The sequence below is a fragment of the Pagrus pagrus genome (genome assembly GCF_965226575.1).
Source record: "Pagrus pagrus genome assembly, chromosome: 9".
NCBI lineage: Eukaryota > Metazoa > Chordata > Actinopteri > Spariformes > Sparidae > Pagrus > Pagrus pagrus.
The window spans coordinates 30,467,593-30,481,766 of NC_140193.1; the positions used below are offsets into that span (position 1 = coordinate 30,467,593).

Consider the following 14,174-nt stretch of genomic DNA (forward strand, 5'->3'; position numbering starts at 1 on the left):
GGGAACTAGAATTTCCTGGCACACGTACTCTTCCCGACAGAAACAGATAATAGATAAATCCCCAACCGGGCTGTTTCACTGGAGCTTTAGTGTTTCAATACTGCAGCTTTCAAATTTGATAGATATGATAAATTCTTGAACAGCAATGACATCAGCAGCAGCGGACCAAGTCTCTGATTCAGTGCAACCGCACACAGTGTATGGTTAAAAAGCCTTACTGTGTCCATAAAATATGGACATGTAGTCATTCCAATGTGTTTCATATTCAATAGAGGAGTGTTGTTGAGTGGAAAATCCCAGATTTAGAATGTAAACATTTCCACTTTCTCACTGTGAAATGCCACAGACAATAAATCTAAAATCCAGTAAATTAGATCCAAATATGTCTGGAAAACTGTAACCTGTGACATCTGACTCATTCTGACCTTTGCAGCTGGATGCGTAGTGTGACCATGTGGTAGACCTCCAACAACATGTCAGCAACTGTAGCTTCTGGTGCGTCAGTCAGGAAGTGGATGGGCAGAGGGTTCCACCTTCCCACCTTGATGATGCCTGGACGGAGACATAAAAGAATTCTGCCATTTAAGTTTTAATTCATTTTAACATTTTGACATAATACAAAGATACAGATAGTACACATTTGTCACTGCAAAATAAAAACAGGAATATCCATTTATATTCTCTGATCTAGTACCCTGTACCCTAACCCTATCATGTCAGATTTGCTGCTTTTGCGTTGGACATTATTTACCCTGGCTATTAAATGTACAAAAAATTTCCGTCATTAGTAAAAAGCACTTCGTACACCCTGTTAAATGTGGGCTCTTCAGTTACATTTAATAAGCCCAGCTGCTACAATAAACCTGTTAGTGTCAGCCCTGTTTCACTGCTCAGTAAGTCCTGCTGGCGTGATATTTGTGTGGATTCTGGTAGAGGTTGTTTGAGCCACTCTAGTTGTTTGGTCACTAAAGAGTCCATCCCTTCTCATGGTAAAGCAAAGAGTCAAAGAGAGTTAAAAAAAATCAGCAATACGCAGGTCAGTTCAACTTAATTACAAAAAAAACATTTTTTATGTCATTTGTGCTGCTATAAGCGTTGAAAAGTTTTAAAATATAGTAGCATTTTTACTTTTACTTAGTGAAACTGGCTATATAAGAATACAGACTCAAAAAACATGCAGGCACAGGTCGCAATACACACTACCACACTTCACCTACTCGTTCACACACACTCACAGAGGTTTTTTCCTGGGGACTGGCTGGAGCTGTGAAAACTAAACAAAGCTAATCGCATTACTATCCTCTAAATGAGATCCAGACGGGTCCTCTCTCTCTCTCTTTCTGTCCCCGTCTTCCTCACTCTCTGCCTACCACCTCCCCTCCCCCCATATCTTTCTCCTTCGTTTTCTTCCTCCTGTCTTCAAATTTCTCTTCTCCTTGGACCACTCTGATCTCTCGCTCTCTCTTTGTTCCCTCTTTTTGTTCTCCTCCACTCTGTTTATATCTCAGTTATATCTTTGATTGCAGTCAGGCTGAGCTGTGTTCTTAATTATCCGGTCATACAGGGGGGAGCATCATTTAATCCACTATGAACAGAATGGACTGGACCCCTCAGGGCTGAGAAGAACCCCAGAGGATCCTAAGACCACCATGACAACGTTTGAGAACCCAAACTGAACCAGATAACTATTATAATAGTTGCTGCACATGAAAATGTTTTTATTTTTCCAATGTGAAAGCGTAGTTTTCAACCTATATAGGCAATGTCATATTTATGTGAGGGAAACATCTTCAACTCTTCAACTCTTATTGAAGGTTTAAAGGTTCAAAGGTTCATTTAATTGTCATTTTACAACAGACAGTTGCACAACGAGTTGTAAGTTGTAGTCCCTTTATGCTACACAAGAAGAGACAGAAAAGTAGCACATGTGAGTTTATCATATAGGAAGCTCCATTTCACATGTGAAAAATGTATCTGTGGTTTTGGGAGATTACATTTTAAGGCAATGATTTTCAAATATTGTTCATATTAAATTAAAGTCATTACAGTTTTACATGTCATATAACATAAGGTTTTCACATATATGTGTGAAGTTGTCACGTGAAATCATGAAATTACATCTGTTTTCCTCTGTGGTCACTGTCTATTTTACACGTGAAATAAAATATGTTAGTGTGACAACAGGAATTTCACATGCAAAAAAGTTTAAGTTTTTTGTAAGAGAAGATTTTTAATGAGATGAAATAAAACACTCACATCATTTTATGACAGAGAGGAAAACACTGAGCACATCCTCCTCTCTTTGTTCTTATTTTTCTGTCTCTTTCTCTTTCATACAGACAGACACTAAAACACACACACACACACACACACACACACACACACACACACACACACACACACACACACACACACAAAGAAACTCTTTCTCTCAGCTATCTTCAGCATGCACCATCCACACATCTGAAAATAAGTCATAACAATTTCTCTAATGCCAAACTGGGTGGAAGCAAACGCGTGAATAAGCAGACAAACACAAACTCACAGAGGACACATGACAGCACACTGAGAAGTGGACATGTACATGTACCAGCTTGCATGCAAGCACACACCCACCCACACACACACTCACACGCTCACAGTGTGATGGTAAATGCATTAATAATTGATCCATCATTTTTGGTCTGCTGTTCAATGGGCTCTGCTTCTTGTCCACATTTAAAAGTAGAAATCATTGTTCCCATTTCCACATTAAAATTCCACCTCCCAGAGACATGCTTTTATGTGGCCGGCTGGTGGCTTGGCTCATGTCTGAGTGTGCCCATCCACACAAACGCAAATCCATACACAAACACACACTGATGTCTCTGACTCCTCTCATCAACACTCACGCAGGCCTGCATGCATGGATGCCTGTACACACACACACACACACACACACACACACACACACACACACACACACAAATAAACGAGTACACACAGTAATCCCATTGTCCCATGGTAGAATAAGTCTTAATGGTGGCAGCAGCCTGCACACGCATGCGGGGCTTCTTCCAAACTGGTTCCAGGTTCCACCCTTGGCACACACTGAGGTAAACCCCATAAGCCTGACTCACCCCTATCATCCTTCATTGCACCCTAAGGATCTCCTCTTGATGAAAATCTGTCATGCTGTCATTTCAGGGAGTGCTCCTCTCTGCTGAAACGCTTCTGAAAAGCTTATCTGTGAAAAAGTGTGCAAGATGTCGAACCCAGAGCAGAACAATGGCAGCAATGAGTTTAAGGCTTAGTATAAGTCAAAACTCACTTCATCCAAAATACTAAAAACAGGTATGCAACATTCTAATGAGGCATACTTTATGAAGTGTTAGTTTAAGTTTGTCTATAAAGCTTAATTTAATGCATCATTGAGCAGCAGATTTTACTCATAGCCTCATACCTGTATGTTTATTTTAAAATAGGGAATTCGTGGCCTGTTGCACTTCAACAAAGTCTGAAGGGGCAACAAAAAAAAAACGTGTGCTGACAGACAATGAGACATGGCTGTAAACAAGCCAACAGATGATCTAAACCACTTAATTCTGAGCTAAAAGCAGGAGGAAGCACACCCAGAACATTGGCAATAATCCTCCATTGCACACATTAACTGTGCACACAACAATGATAAGTATGACGGATCAATGTTGAACCAAGAGGTTCGTGAAGTTCAGTTTACTTGTCATGGGGATCAGAAAAATGATTATATAGGTCAACTGTGAAAGCAGCTTAAGACCCATATTTACGTTTCTTGTTAGGCGGCGACCTCTACAGCTGTAGTAATTATTACAGCAGCAAACGAGGAAGTCAGGTGACGTATAAAGAGCTTCACATCGTTATTGGAGGATGGGGAAGATGGTTGGGGCAAACAAACACAGGATTTTTGTCCAGGAGACTGTTGTTCGTGTCCAGAGTGGAGGTGAAGGTGAATGTTGAGTTATTCTAACTTACTACCCAGCACAACATGTAACTCAAGTCAAATACATAAAGTAGTTATTTTAACCTAAGTCACAAGCTTTCGTCAACCTAAACAAGTAGCTTTAGTGCCACAACCTAACCAAACGGTGTCATGTATGATGAAGGTCTGTTACACCTGTCCTGTTTGCTGTTTTGGGAACAGTGCCATGGTATGAGGATGGGGTTTAGTACTAATTCTTAACAAAAAGCTGAATTTCAAACTTGTGTCAGAAGTTTGAAAGATGAAGAAATTTAGCAGGCAGAGTCAAACGATGCTGTTTGGTTGCATTATCAAAATCATAGGATTTAGCATAGCATTTTCAAATTTCTGGAAATTAGCAAAATAATACATAAATAAGTGAGTTTGTCTTGAACAAATAAGAATGTCGTATAAGTAAGTGGTGGCAAAAATGCAACAGCACGCTGACAGAACCAAGACTACAATTTACAGAAGGTCTGAGCTCAGATGTCCAGTACATTGCTGACCTGGTCTGCAGCAGTGACCCTTTGTGGCCTTTTAGACGTGGCACTCCAACAATGCTCTCTCTACCCCCCCCTCCCCCACTGACCACTGTTAACTGTTCACTGACTAAAGCCGTAAAGTACAGGTCTGCTCCCATCCATTCTATAAAAGCCTTCAGACCCTTATAATTGAAATAAACAATATCTCCCAGTTAATTACTGGGCTGAGCTAATTAAAGAAAGGCCGTGGTCCTCGGCGGGGACTTTAAATACACCGCTGGGACACAAGAATGCAGGACACAATTCAAACAGGGAGAAAATAGCTGGGACTCTGTGTAATTTTGGTTGTGGACCGCAGGGGAAAAAATGTATAATTTAAGCCAGAAATTATTCATTTAACATAAACGCTTGTTTTAAAAAACAAAAAGTATTCATTTGAAAGAAGCTGTGTGTCTGTGTGCGTGTGTGTGTGTGTGTGTGTGTGTGTTTTGTCCATGATACTGCATGACTACATGGTATTCTAAACCGAGTTTATGTGAGATTTAGGGTGAGCAAATGCATCCTTGCATGGGTTAAATACAGTTTACAAGTGTGTGTGTGTGTGTGTGTGTGTGTGTGTGTGTGTGTGTGTGTGTTTGTGCACAGATACACACACTGTGAGTGAACAGTGGTCAAGTCAAGTCTCAGAGTTTTGTTTGTGTTGAGTTGTGATGTCCCGTTTGGTCTTGCCTTTGAAGCCCCTGGTGTGGTGCTTTTAGAGGGGAGAGCATTGATGTGGACAGGGGACCAATGTGGCTCGCTGTTTTCCATACACACTGATGACACTGACAGACAAACAGAGACCTCCCCTGATACTTGGCAAAAACACTGGCTAAAAGTGCAACTAATGGCATTCATCTGCGAAAACCGTAGCAAACACTCACCATAGAATTCAGTGGGCTATTTTAGGCCATCACAGCAGGATAAATATGCATCTGTGTGTTGTGTCTTTTTCTAACTCGCTTTAACAGGCTGTCAATTGCAGTTCTGACTTTTACAACCAAAAGACAAAAAAAGATCTACAACATAACCAGCTGATTAGAATGAGTTAATAAATAGATGGTTACACGGGACAGACCCGTGCGAAGGAAAACAGCTGCGTACTACTAATAGTAAGAGAGTAGACAAACCACTTTAAGCATTTTGAATAGCAAAGTCGGAAATTGTGTTTGTGTGACACATATCGCTCATTTCCCCCAAAAGCCAAATATCCGCTTTATCACAGCCAGCCAGGAAACATATCAGCGTATGTTGTTTCATTGACTTGAGCTTGTCTGTGGTTGCAGACAGACTTCTAATAAGAATGGAAGAGGAGGATGTCACACTAATGCACAGGATTAAGAAGAAGGATGACGTTATCCAAACATTAGGCATTGAACTTGTATTTGTTCGAGTGCACTGGTGGAATTAGCTGACAGTGTCTCGTCTGCAAAGTCACCAAACTTTGTGAGCATTTTTTAGCAGAGATGATGCAAATGTTATGCCTCAGTGACCACTGAAGTTGTGGCCCTCTCCTCAATCATTTAGATAGGTGCCTGGTCTTGTTTGCCTGAAAATAATTGCCTGGGGGAGTTGCCAAGATGGCTGCTGAGTGGCAGGACGATGGCTATGATGTCAAAACAGGCTTTAATAAATTACCAACAGTCTTCTTCAGGGTTTTAAGGGACATGACAGTTGTTATTCAGCTGTTTCATCCCCTAATACCCTGAAGAAGACTGTTGGTAAATGTAAATGTTGTTAATTTTTTTAAGCTTTATTTTGTATCATAGCTGAGTGTGCAACTATTTTCCTCAACACCTATTCCCTCATTGTGGCCAGCACCTATCCAACATTGATGTGCGTTCCCTAATTATCTCCTCCTTAAAAGTATACTGTCAGGTTTCCAAGACATCTTCAATATAAATATCCTTTAAAAGAGCCATTTTTGTGGCAATTAAATGATCTGTAGTCTCTCAGGAATTACTTCTAATTGAGTGTTTTTGTATATTTTAGTTTTTTTGTATGTTCATGTTATGCTTTACCTAATTCTTGCACTGCCTTTCCAGTCCCAATATTCTAATAACATTAATGGTTCTGATCATTCTAGCACTGACGTTGCCTTAGTTTTTATTTACAATCTGTGTAAGCAATTCTTCAGATATGGGAGCTCGGCTAAACTATTTAGCCAGATTATCTTTATCACTTTATTTGGTTATAATAAAAATAATAATACTAGACTGCAGGATGAACTTCGTTACAAATCTTCCGCTTTAGAAAAGTGAAAGTGCAACAGATTAAAATGTATGCCTATAGTTTAAGATGGGGGCACTGTCAGGAGACATGCTGCTCTGCTGGACGTGAGCTGAGAGAACAGGGAGGTGGAGGTCGAGAGTACACGGCCTGTTGCAGGTGGGCTGGATGTCTGATAAGAGCTGTTGGCCTTGAGGCAGTAAAGGGATTACCTGTGGCAGTGTTTATGAGATGGAGAGAACACACACAAACACACACACGTGCAATCACATTGAATACACATTGGAACCATGTCTGCATCCTCATGGGTCTGCAGACTTAATTCGAACGAGACCTGACGGGATGACACACACACACACACACAGAGACACACGCTAGCACTAGAGCGAGATCTCAAACAGATGGGGATCTCCCACCATTTTCAGTCTATTGCAATAGCCATGTTGCTTACTGTCGCTGGGTTGTTACCATTTGTGAGGCAACTTCCCCAGATGGAATTTTCTGCATACTTGAGAAAAGACAGCAGTAAATGACACTGTCCTGTTGCAGATGACTACCATGTGTGCAACAATAAATTACAGAGTTTTTCTTTTCCTCTGCTTCATAAACATTCTCACACACACTGTTCACACACACACACATACACACACATACACATATGCTTACCCCACACACAAACACACAATGTATTTTTGTATTGCGCAGACATTCCTGTCCAGCTCTTTGTTGTGTCTTTAATGAGTTTTTACAGGCTCTGTCTGTGTCTTAGTTGTGTTTTTGAAACATTCCTGTGCTTATTGCCACTGTAACAGTACAGTGTCTGCTCGAAATAGACCATCTCACATCCAGTTTTCTTCTCATGCCGCTGATTAGAGGGAGCGTCTCCTTTCAAAGATCATTCTCGTCTTGACCCTTTAGCTGCATGCTGTTTAATTCTGAGTCATAGTGCCATAGTTTACAAAGTGAGAGACGCTTGGTGGTTAGAAAATCATGGGTATTATTAATGGTCTTCATGAAGCCATCTTCATACTAACAAAAAGAGGCAGCTTGACCTCAGATATTTAGCTTTTTAATGATAGCGTTATAACATATTTTTTTAAGAATGCTGGTATTCTGTATTTCTCTGCCAAGCCTAAAAAGCTGATCATCTTTACAACTAAGTTTTATAAATTCATGACGCATCATTGTTGTTAAACACCTCCTCCATGTCCACTACTGCAAAGTCCATTGGCATGGTATTTCTGTCTGAGGTTTGACTTCATAGGTGGCACTCGTTTATTGGCTGTGATGGTATCTCTACTATCATCGCTCACAGGCAGAAGTAGAATATAGGAGAATATTAATACACTCTCATGTCAGTACGGTAAATATATATAGCTGTCTAGCTTAGGATAAAGACTGAAGATAAGGGGAAATATGAAAAGATGATGAGAGAAGATCCCTCTTACGTTTGTACACTAATTATTAAGCTTTATATGAAGCCAGTTAGCTTAGCTTAGCATAATGACTGGAGACAGGGGGAAAACAACTAGCCTGGCTCTGTCTGAAGCTAACAAATCTGCCTAACAACACCTCTAAAGATCACAAATTCATGCATTATATCTCTGTTTAACAGGAGCAGGGATCAGTAACATCCTAAAGTCTCACCTAGTTGTTAATTAGTGAGCTTTAGATGTGTTGGAAGTGACATTTTGTTACCTTTAGATGGAGCCAAGCTAGCTGTTTCCACCTGCTTCCAGTCTTTATGCTAAGCTAAGCTAACTGGCTTCATATGTAGCTTCATATTTACTGTATAAACTTGAGAGTGATATTGATCTTCTTCTCAAACTCTCAGAAAGAAAGCACACAAGTTGGTTCCCCCTTAGTGTTGGTGGGGAGAACGTAGTAGCATGGTAAATGTATTTGTTTTAAAAGATTTCAACTAGATAAAAAGTTAGGGGTGAAACACAATTTATTTTGAAAATCTATAAGATTGATTTAAAATGTCTTTAAAAGTATGTGAAGAATAAAGAGATGTGACAGCTGTGGTGTTTGCAGTGTCTCTGACTGACCGTGGGCCTGTGCAGCTGAGCTGTGGGAGTAGCCGAGGGCCAGCAGAGCCGTCTCCACCAGCTGAGAGAAGAGAATATCCTTCCTGACCAGAACAAACTCAGCATGCTCCTCTCTTCCCTCACATCCGTCTGTCTGAATCCCTCCGTCCGACTGCTCCACAACACAGAAGACTGGAATCATCAGACCTGCGGAGAAGGAAGAGGAGAAAACAACAAGAAGATTCTTTTAATGTCTGGATTTTATTGTCTGTGATCCCAACACAGTTAATCCCTCATAGACAGCAGACATGTGGATCGCATTTATTGTGGGTACGGTTTGTAATCACTTCATCCTTTTGTTTTACACTGTTGAATACTGCAACACCTGAAATTCTCAATAGGCTACAATCAAGCAAAGATGTAAAACAAATGATATGCATTCCTAAATGGACTGTAACAGTACTGTTCACTGTCCACCAGACATTTCCAGGCATCTAATCTAACGACCTATTAGATAGGCAGTCATTAGAATGGCTCCACTGATAGATATGCAAAGAATATACAAATGTCAAGTACTCACACTGACATGACTGCTACTGTCATTAGAGTATAAACAGATAAAATAACTTAATATAAAATAATATCAATTTCAATGACGTAAATAAATGTTAATACAGAAGAAGAGAACTTGAATGGACAAGACACTGTGAGTCTTCAGGCCAGATGTGTTTGGATGAAGCAAACTGCAGCTCTCCCAGCACACACGCACACAGGGCAAAAACCCTGACCAATTCACAGCAGCAACAATTATATTAATTATTAACTGCAACAAATTTAAGTAAATCCATAGAATCTTTAAACTATTGGGTCTGGACACGTGTCAGGACAACATTCTGTGTCAAACTCAAAGTTTTGTACAGTCTCATGCTACTTCTGACTTTTTTTTCTTTTTTTTTTCTTCCAGAATCAGAATCAGAATCAGAAGGATTCCCATACAGGAATTATTGATCATGTGGGGGAAATTGCATAATTTTAAGACCACAAGTGTTCCTTGTCAGAAAATATAATCATAAGTCAGTTTAACTGGTTGAACAAATGATCAGTGCTTTCCTTTTCCTGGTGAAGACCGTCTCATTAACCACCACACTATTCCTGATTTAGTGGCAGTTGTCTTACAGTGCAACACCAATATCCAAATGTAATTTCATCATGTTAATTAAACTCCATTTTCATGTTATAGCTAAAATGTGTGACTTAAAGATATACATTGTAAAACATGGCAAAAGTTCAAAGTAGCTCCAAAACTATAGGGGGCAGCATAGCACCAGAGTAACCCACAACTGATGCTCTTTGCTAGTTATCATTGGTTTTAGCTAGCCACTGTTAGCTAATTAGCTCATGATATTATTGTAATATTGTTATACTATTGCTCATGGCTCAGTTAGCTGTGGAGCTAGTGCTCCTGGTGTTTGACTGGACAGAGAATGTGGATCACAGAGGGAGTCACTGCAGGCAATGGGGCTCAGCTCAATAGCATTTTGCAGAGTGAGAGTGAATATGGCTGGCATCTAACTGGGACTGAACCAGCCTCTGTGATCAGCTCAAAGACAGGAGATACTGGAGGTGAGTTAAAGTGGCTTCGACCAGTACTATGACTCTATGAGCAAGCTGCGACAGCACTTGTTTACTTGGTTTAGTAAGGAAAATAATTGTACAAATATTTTGTTTCTTGAAATTGTGTTGGTTTACTTCGTTCATTCTTTAGACTAAAAAAATGAGAGCTTCTGAAATGTAGCAAACACACTGCATATACATGTCTCAGCTTAAACTAGCTGAAACTAGAGGGGATATCAGAACATGCTAACATCAGTACACATCTCTGCAACACAGAACATAGATGTCTTCACCATAACATCCACACCAAAATGTTGGTTCATTTTTTTTTTTTTTATGCTTTGTTTCTGTATTTTAAACTTTATTTTAATGACCTCTTGCTGTCATGGAAATCAACTTCAGCTTTCATTTACCAGTTAAATCACAGTTGAAACCAATCATCTGGCTACAAACACTCCTGCACTTTTGGCCATGTTATATTATGTTGTGCTTCTTTTGTTGCAGTATACACGATAATGCACTCTGAGGCACTAATCATGTACATGAAATGCCACTCCTCTCGTTTATATCTTAGCAATCTCCACCTCTAGCTTGTTTATTACATTATTGCTTATTTATTTATTATTTATCCCCATTAGCTCTAGATTATTAATAGAGCAGTTAAACATTTAAATAGAGACAAGCACTTGTTCCTCCTCAGTATTTTCAGTAGCTGGTCACATTAAGTATCCACTTCCAACATATTCTCCTAGCATCCGTGTCCTTTTGGCTCCCTGCACTAATATCAATCCCTCCTCTCCAATATCAGCTTTTTCCTAAAAGCCTTTTGGTTTTGGGCCACCTGTCAACTGGCAATTAATTAAAGCTCTCTGAAGAAATGATGGAGTGAGAGCATTAGGCAGCGTCCCAGCACTAATAATACAGAGCATGGCAATGTGTTTTACCGCATGGGTACCACACAATACCAAACACACACACACAGTCCTGTTCCCAGCACGCAAACACACACTCCTCCATACAAAGATATGAGGTGCATGCAGCATTAGCCCCCCACCCCAACCCAGATCCATCCCACCCGTTGTTTTAATCAGTCAATTCCTATATTTCTATTTCCTCCTCATTAATCACTCTGCTCCCAGTCCTCCAGGCTCTCATGGAGTGAATTACACACTGGAGCACCGTGCCAATTCAAGTAAGTGAATTTCCCCCAACAGGGAAATATAACTGTCAACACAGAGCAGCTCCCTCTGACCAGCTCTCTCTCTCTCTCTCTCTCTCTCTCTCTCTCTCTCTCTCTCTCTCTCTCTCTCTCTCTCTCTCTCTCGCTCTCTCGCTCGCTCCACCTCAGTCTGTCTTCTCTTATATCCAGTGTCCTGTGATTTGCCCGCTGACTGTATGATCTGGTTTGGATGATACGATGTTGCCTCAAACCTCTAATCCCTCTAATATGTATGGGGATGAGTGAACGGGGACATTAAAATAAGATATGTGTGCTCTCTGTGTGTGTCAATGTGTGTGCGTGTGTGCGTGTGTGTGTGTGGAGTGTAAGTGGGTGTGTATCTTGGCAGCAATTCTTGGGTGTGAGAGTCACAGCGTACAAGTTTGTGAATGTGGACGTATGGTGTGTGTGAGAATGTAAATCTGTGTGTGTGTGTGTGTGTGTGTGTGTGTGGCCCCCTCCTCGTGGCAGCAGTGTGGTTTGGAGGAGACACGTCGAGTTTCCTGTCTTCAAAGACAACCCGTCATTATTACAGGCCAACCATCCATTCAGCACAGGAAACCCCTTCCTCCTTCCTCCTTCCTCTCTCTGTCCCTCCCTCCATCCCTCGTCACTTTTCTCACACTGAAGTGTTTTCTTCTTCTTTACATTTAAACATTTATTCACTCTCATTTCAACCCATTGCTTTTTCTTCTCTTCTGTGGTCAAATCTGAGCTCCTTGTGAATTTGTTAACCTCTTTCACTGATTCAAAACGTGCTGCCAGGCACTGTGCAAAAAGTTTTTTCTTACTCTTACAAAGATCCCAGAGTCTTGCAGAAATATTCAATGATCAATTTAAGGGGAAATTTGTAAAAAAGAAAAAAAAAAAAAAAAAAAAGATGCACATATATCTATATACTTCTGTTTGATCTAATAGGGCAGCCTTAAAATCCCTGGCTCTTTCAAAGCAAATTTGTCAGACAACGTAAACTGTAAAAATGTAAAAAATCATTTACATCAAATAGTGTAAATTCTTTTTTTCTATATTTAAGGGAGGTTAAAGGAAAATGTAGAGTTAAAGAGAATACGTAAGACATTTCTGTAAACATGTGGGAACACAAACACCCAGACTGAGGAATAAGAGCCCACACACATGCACACACACACATAAACAAGAAATAACTTTCACAATGAGTGCAGGGATCGATAACCCAGAGTGAGTTGTATAAATCTTGTTTATATGGAGCAATCTCCTTTATTTGGTAAGCCTGTATTATACAGTTCCCCCCAGACTTATAGATTAACAGTGCAGAAGCAGCTTGGGTTCTCCCAGCAGTGCTGCCGGCTACAACACAGCGCTCTGAGCCAAACTCAGCTCAACCCCAGGATGTGGTTCACTGCAGAGCCAAAGGCTGTCTTTGGGTTTAAGAGCTCCAAAACCTCTGACACCTGGGTGCAGTGGCAGGGCCTGTTTGACGTGCTGTCATTCAGCTTTCTCTATTTAAGCAAAATTCAGCATTCCAAGAATCTGAGTGCAATTTGGAAAAGTGATTTTTACCTTTTTGTTAACTTCTTATTTTATTTTTTAGGTATGTATGTATCCAAAAACCTTTCATAAAGAAAAGTTTTGTCTGAATCCAAATTGAATGCAAATCTTCACCAAATTTACAGAAGATGTGCCTTTTTATTCAGTACCCCTTTCACACTGGTAACCAAATAACCAACTAAGACCCACTAACATCTGGAATTTGTCTTCAATGAAAATTGGTACCATCAACATTTACTCCTGCTTCAAATGACTGTGAGTGTTTATCAGCTCCAACAAAACACAACACCGGTGGACACACTCATTTTCTCCCTTTGTCAGGAGCGACGATATGACTGTGTCGAAGTTCAAGCAGCTTTTGAACATCGTTCAGCCGGCGCTGAGTTTGAAAGAGAGACTGAAGTCAAAGACACTAAAAAAGAAACCACTGTTACATTATCAGTGACTTCCTTCTCAGCTGCCTGATCAGTACTAAGCATGTGCAGCTCTCAACAGAATTGAAAAGAAGTGAGATGTCTCACTCCTTAGCAACTTCCAGCATCAGCCCTCGAAAACACAATGTGTCTAATTCAGACTTTTGTACATTAAGATTTTTTTAAACAAGTTTAACATCTTCTGGATTCAGTTTTGATACTGTTCCCTGTTTTTTGTTCGTGACACAAAAGAAAAGACTCTGGCCTCCTCGCCATGGGAAAGGAGTCAATTGCCTATTCTTAGTGGGTTTACCTGCATTTTAAAACCTGCATATACACGTTTATTTTGGTGTAAAAGTTGTATTAGAAGTTGGTTTGTTAAGGTTTACAGTTGTTGCCGCTTATTCTCCAGTCTGGTGCCATGAAGTTTTGAAACCAGGCTATGGGATCCCTTGGGGGGCATAGAGCAATGCAGGAGGGGGCGCAGATGGCTAGTGGAAAAATATGGAGTAAAATCTAAGTTTAATGGATATGATTTATGTCGGGAACATAAACAAAGAAGAGTTTGCTGACCTTTATTGCTCTCAAATCCAACTTGGATCCTTTTTTATTAGTTGCTTCCCCTATCAGTGTTAATGATTGTTT

General features: G+C 40.2%; 1 protein-coding gene across 3 annotated transcripts in view; it reads right to left on the bottom strand.

Moving 5' to 3' along the window:
- Window positions 1–14,174, bottom strand: part of satb2 (SATB homeobox 2) — a gene marked incomplete at its 5' end in the record, with an annotated part of 49,706 nt that overhangs the window by 24,343 nt on the left and 11,189 nt on the right. For all 3 annotated transcript variants that reach the window (XM_084361334.1, XM_084361333.1, XM_084361332.1), the window contains 2 exons: window positions 426–552; window positions 8,778–8,963. In XM_084361334.1, the coding sequence (XP_084217460.1) occupies window positions 426–552; window positions 8,778–8,963 (313 nt within the window). The remainder of the gene's footprint in view (window positions 1–425; window positions 553–8,777; window positions 8,964–14,174) is intronic.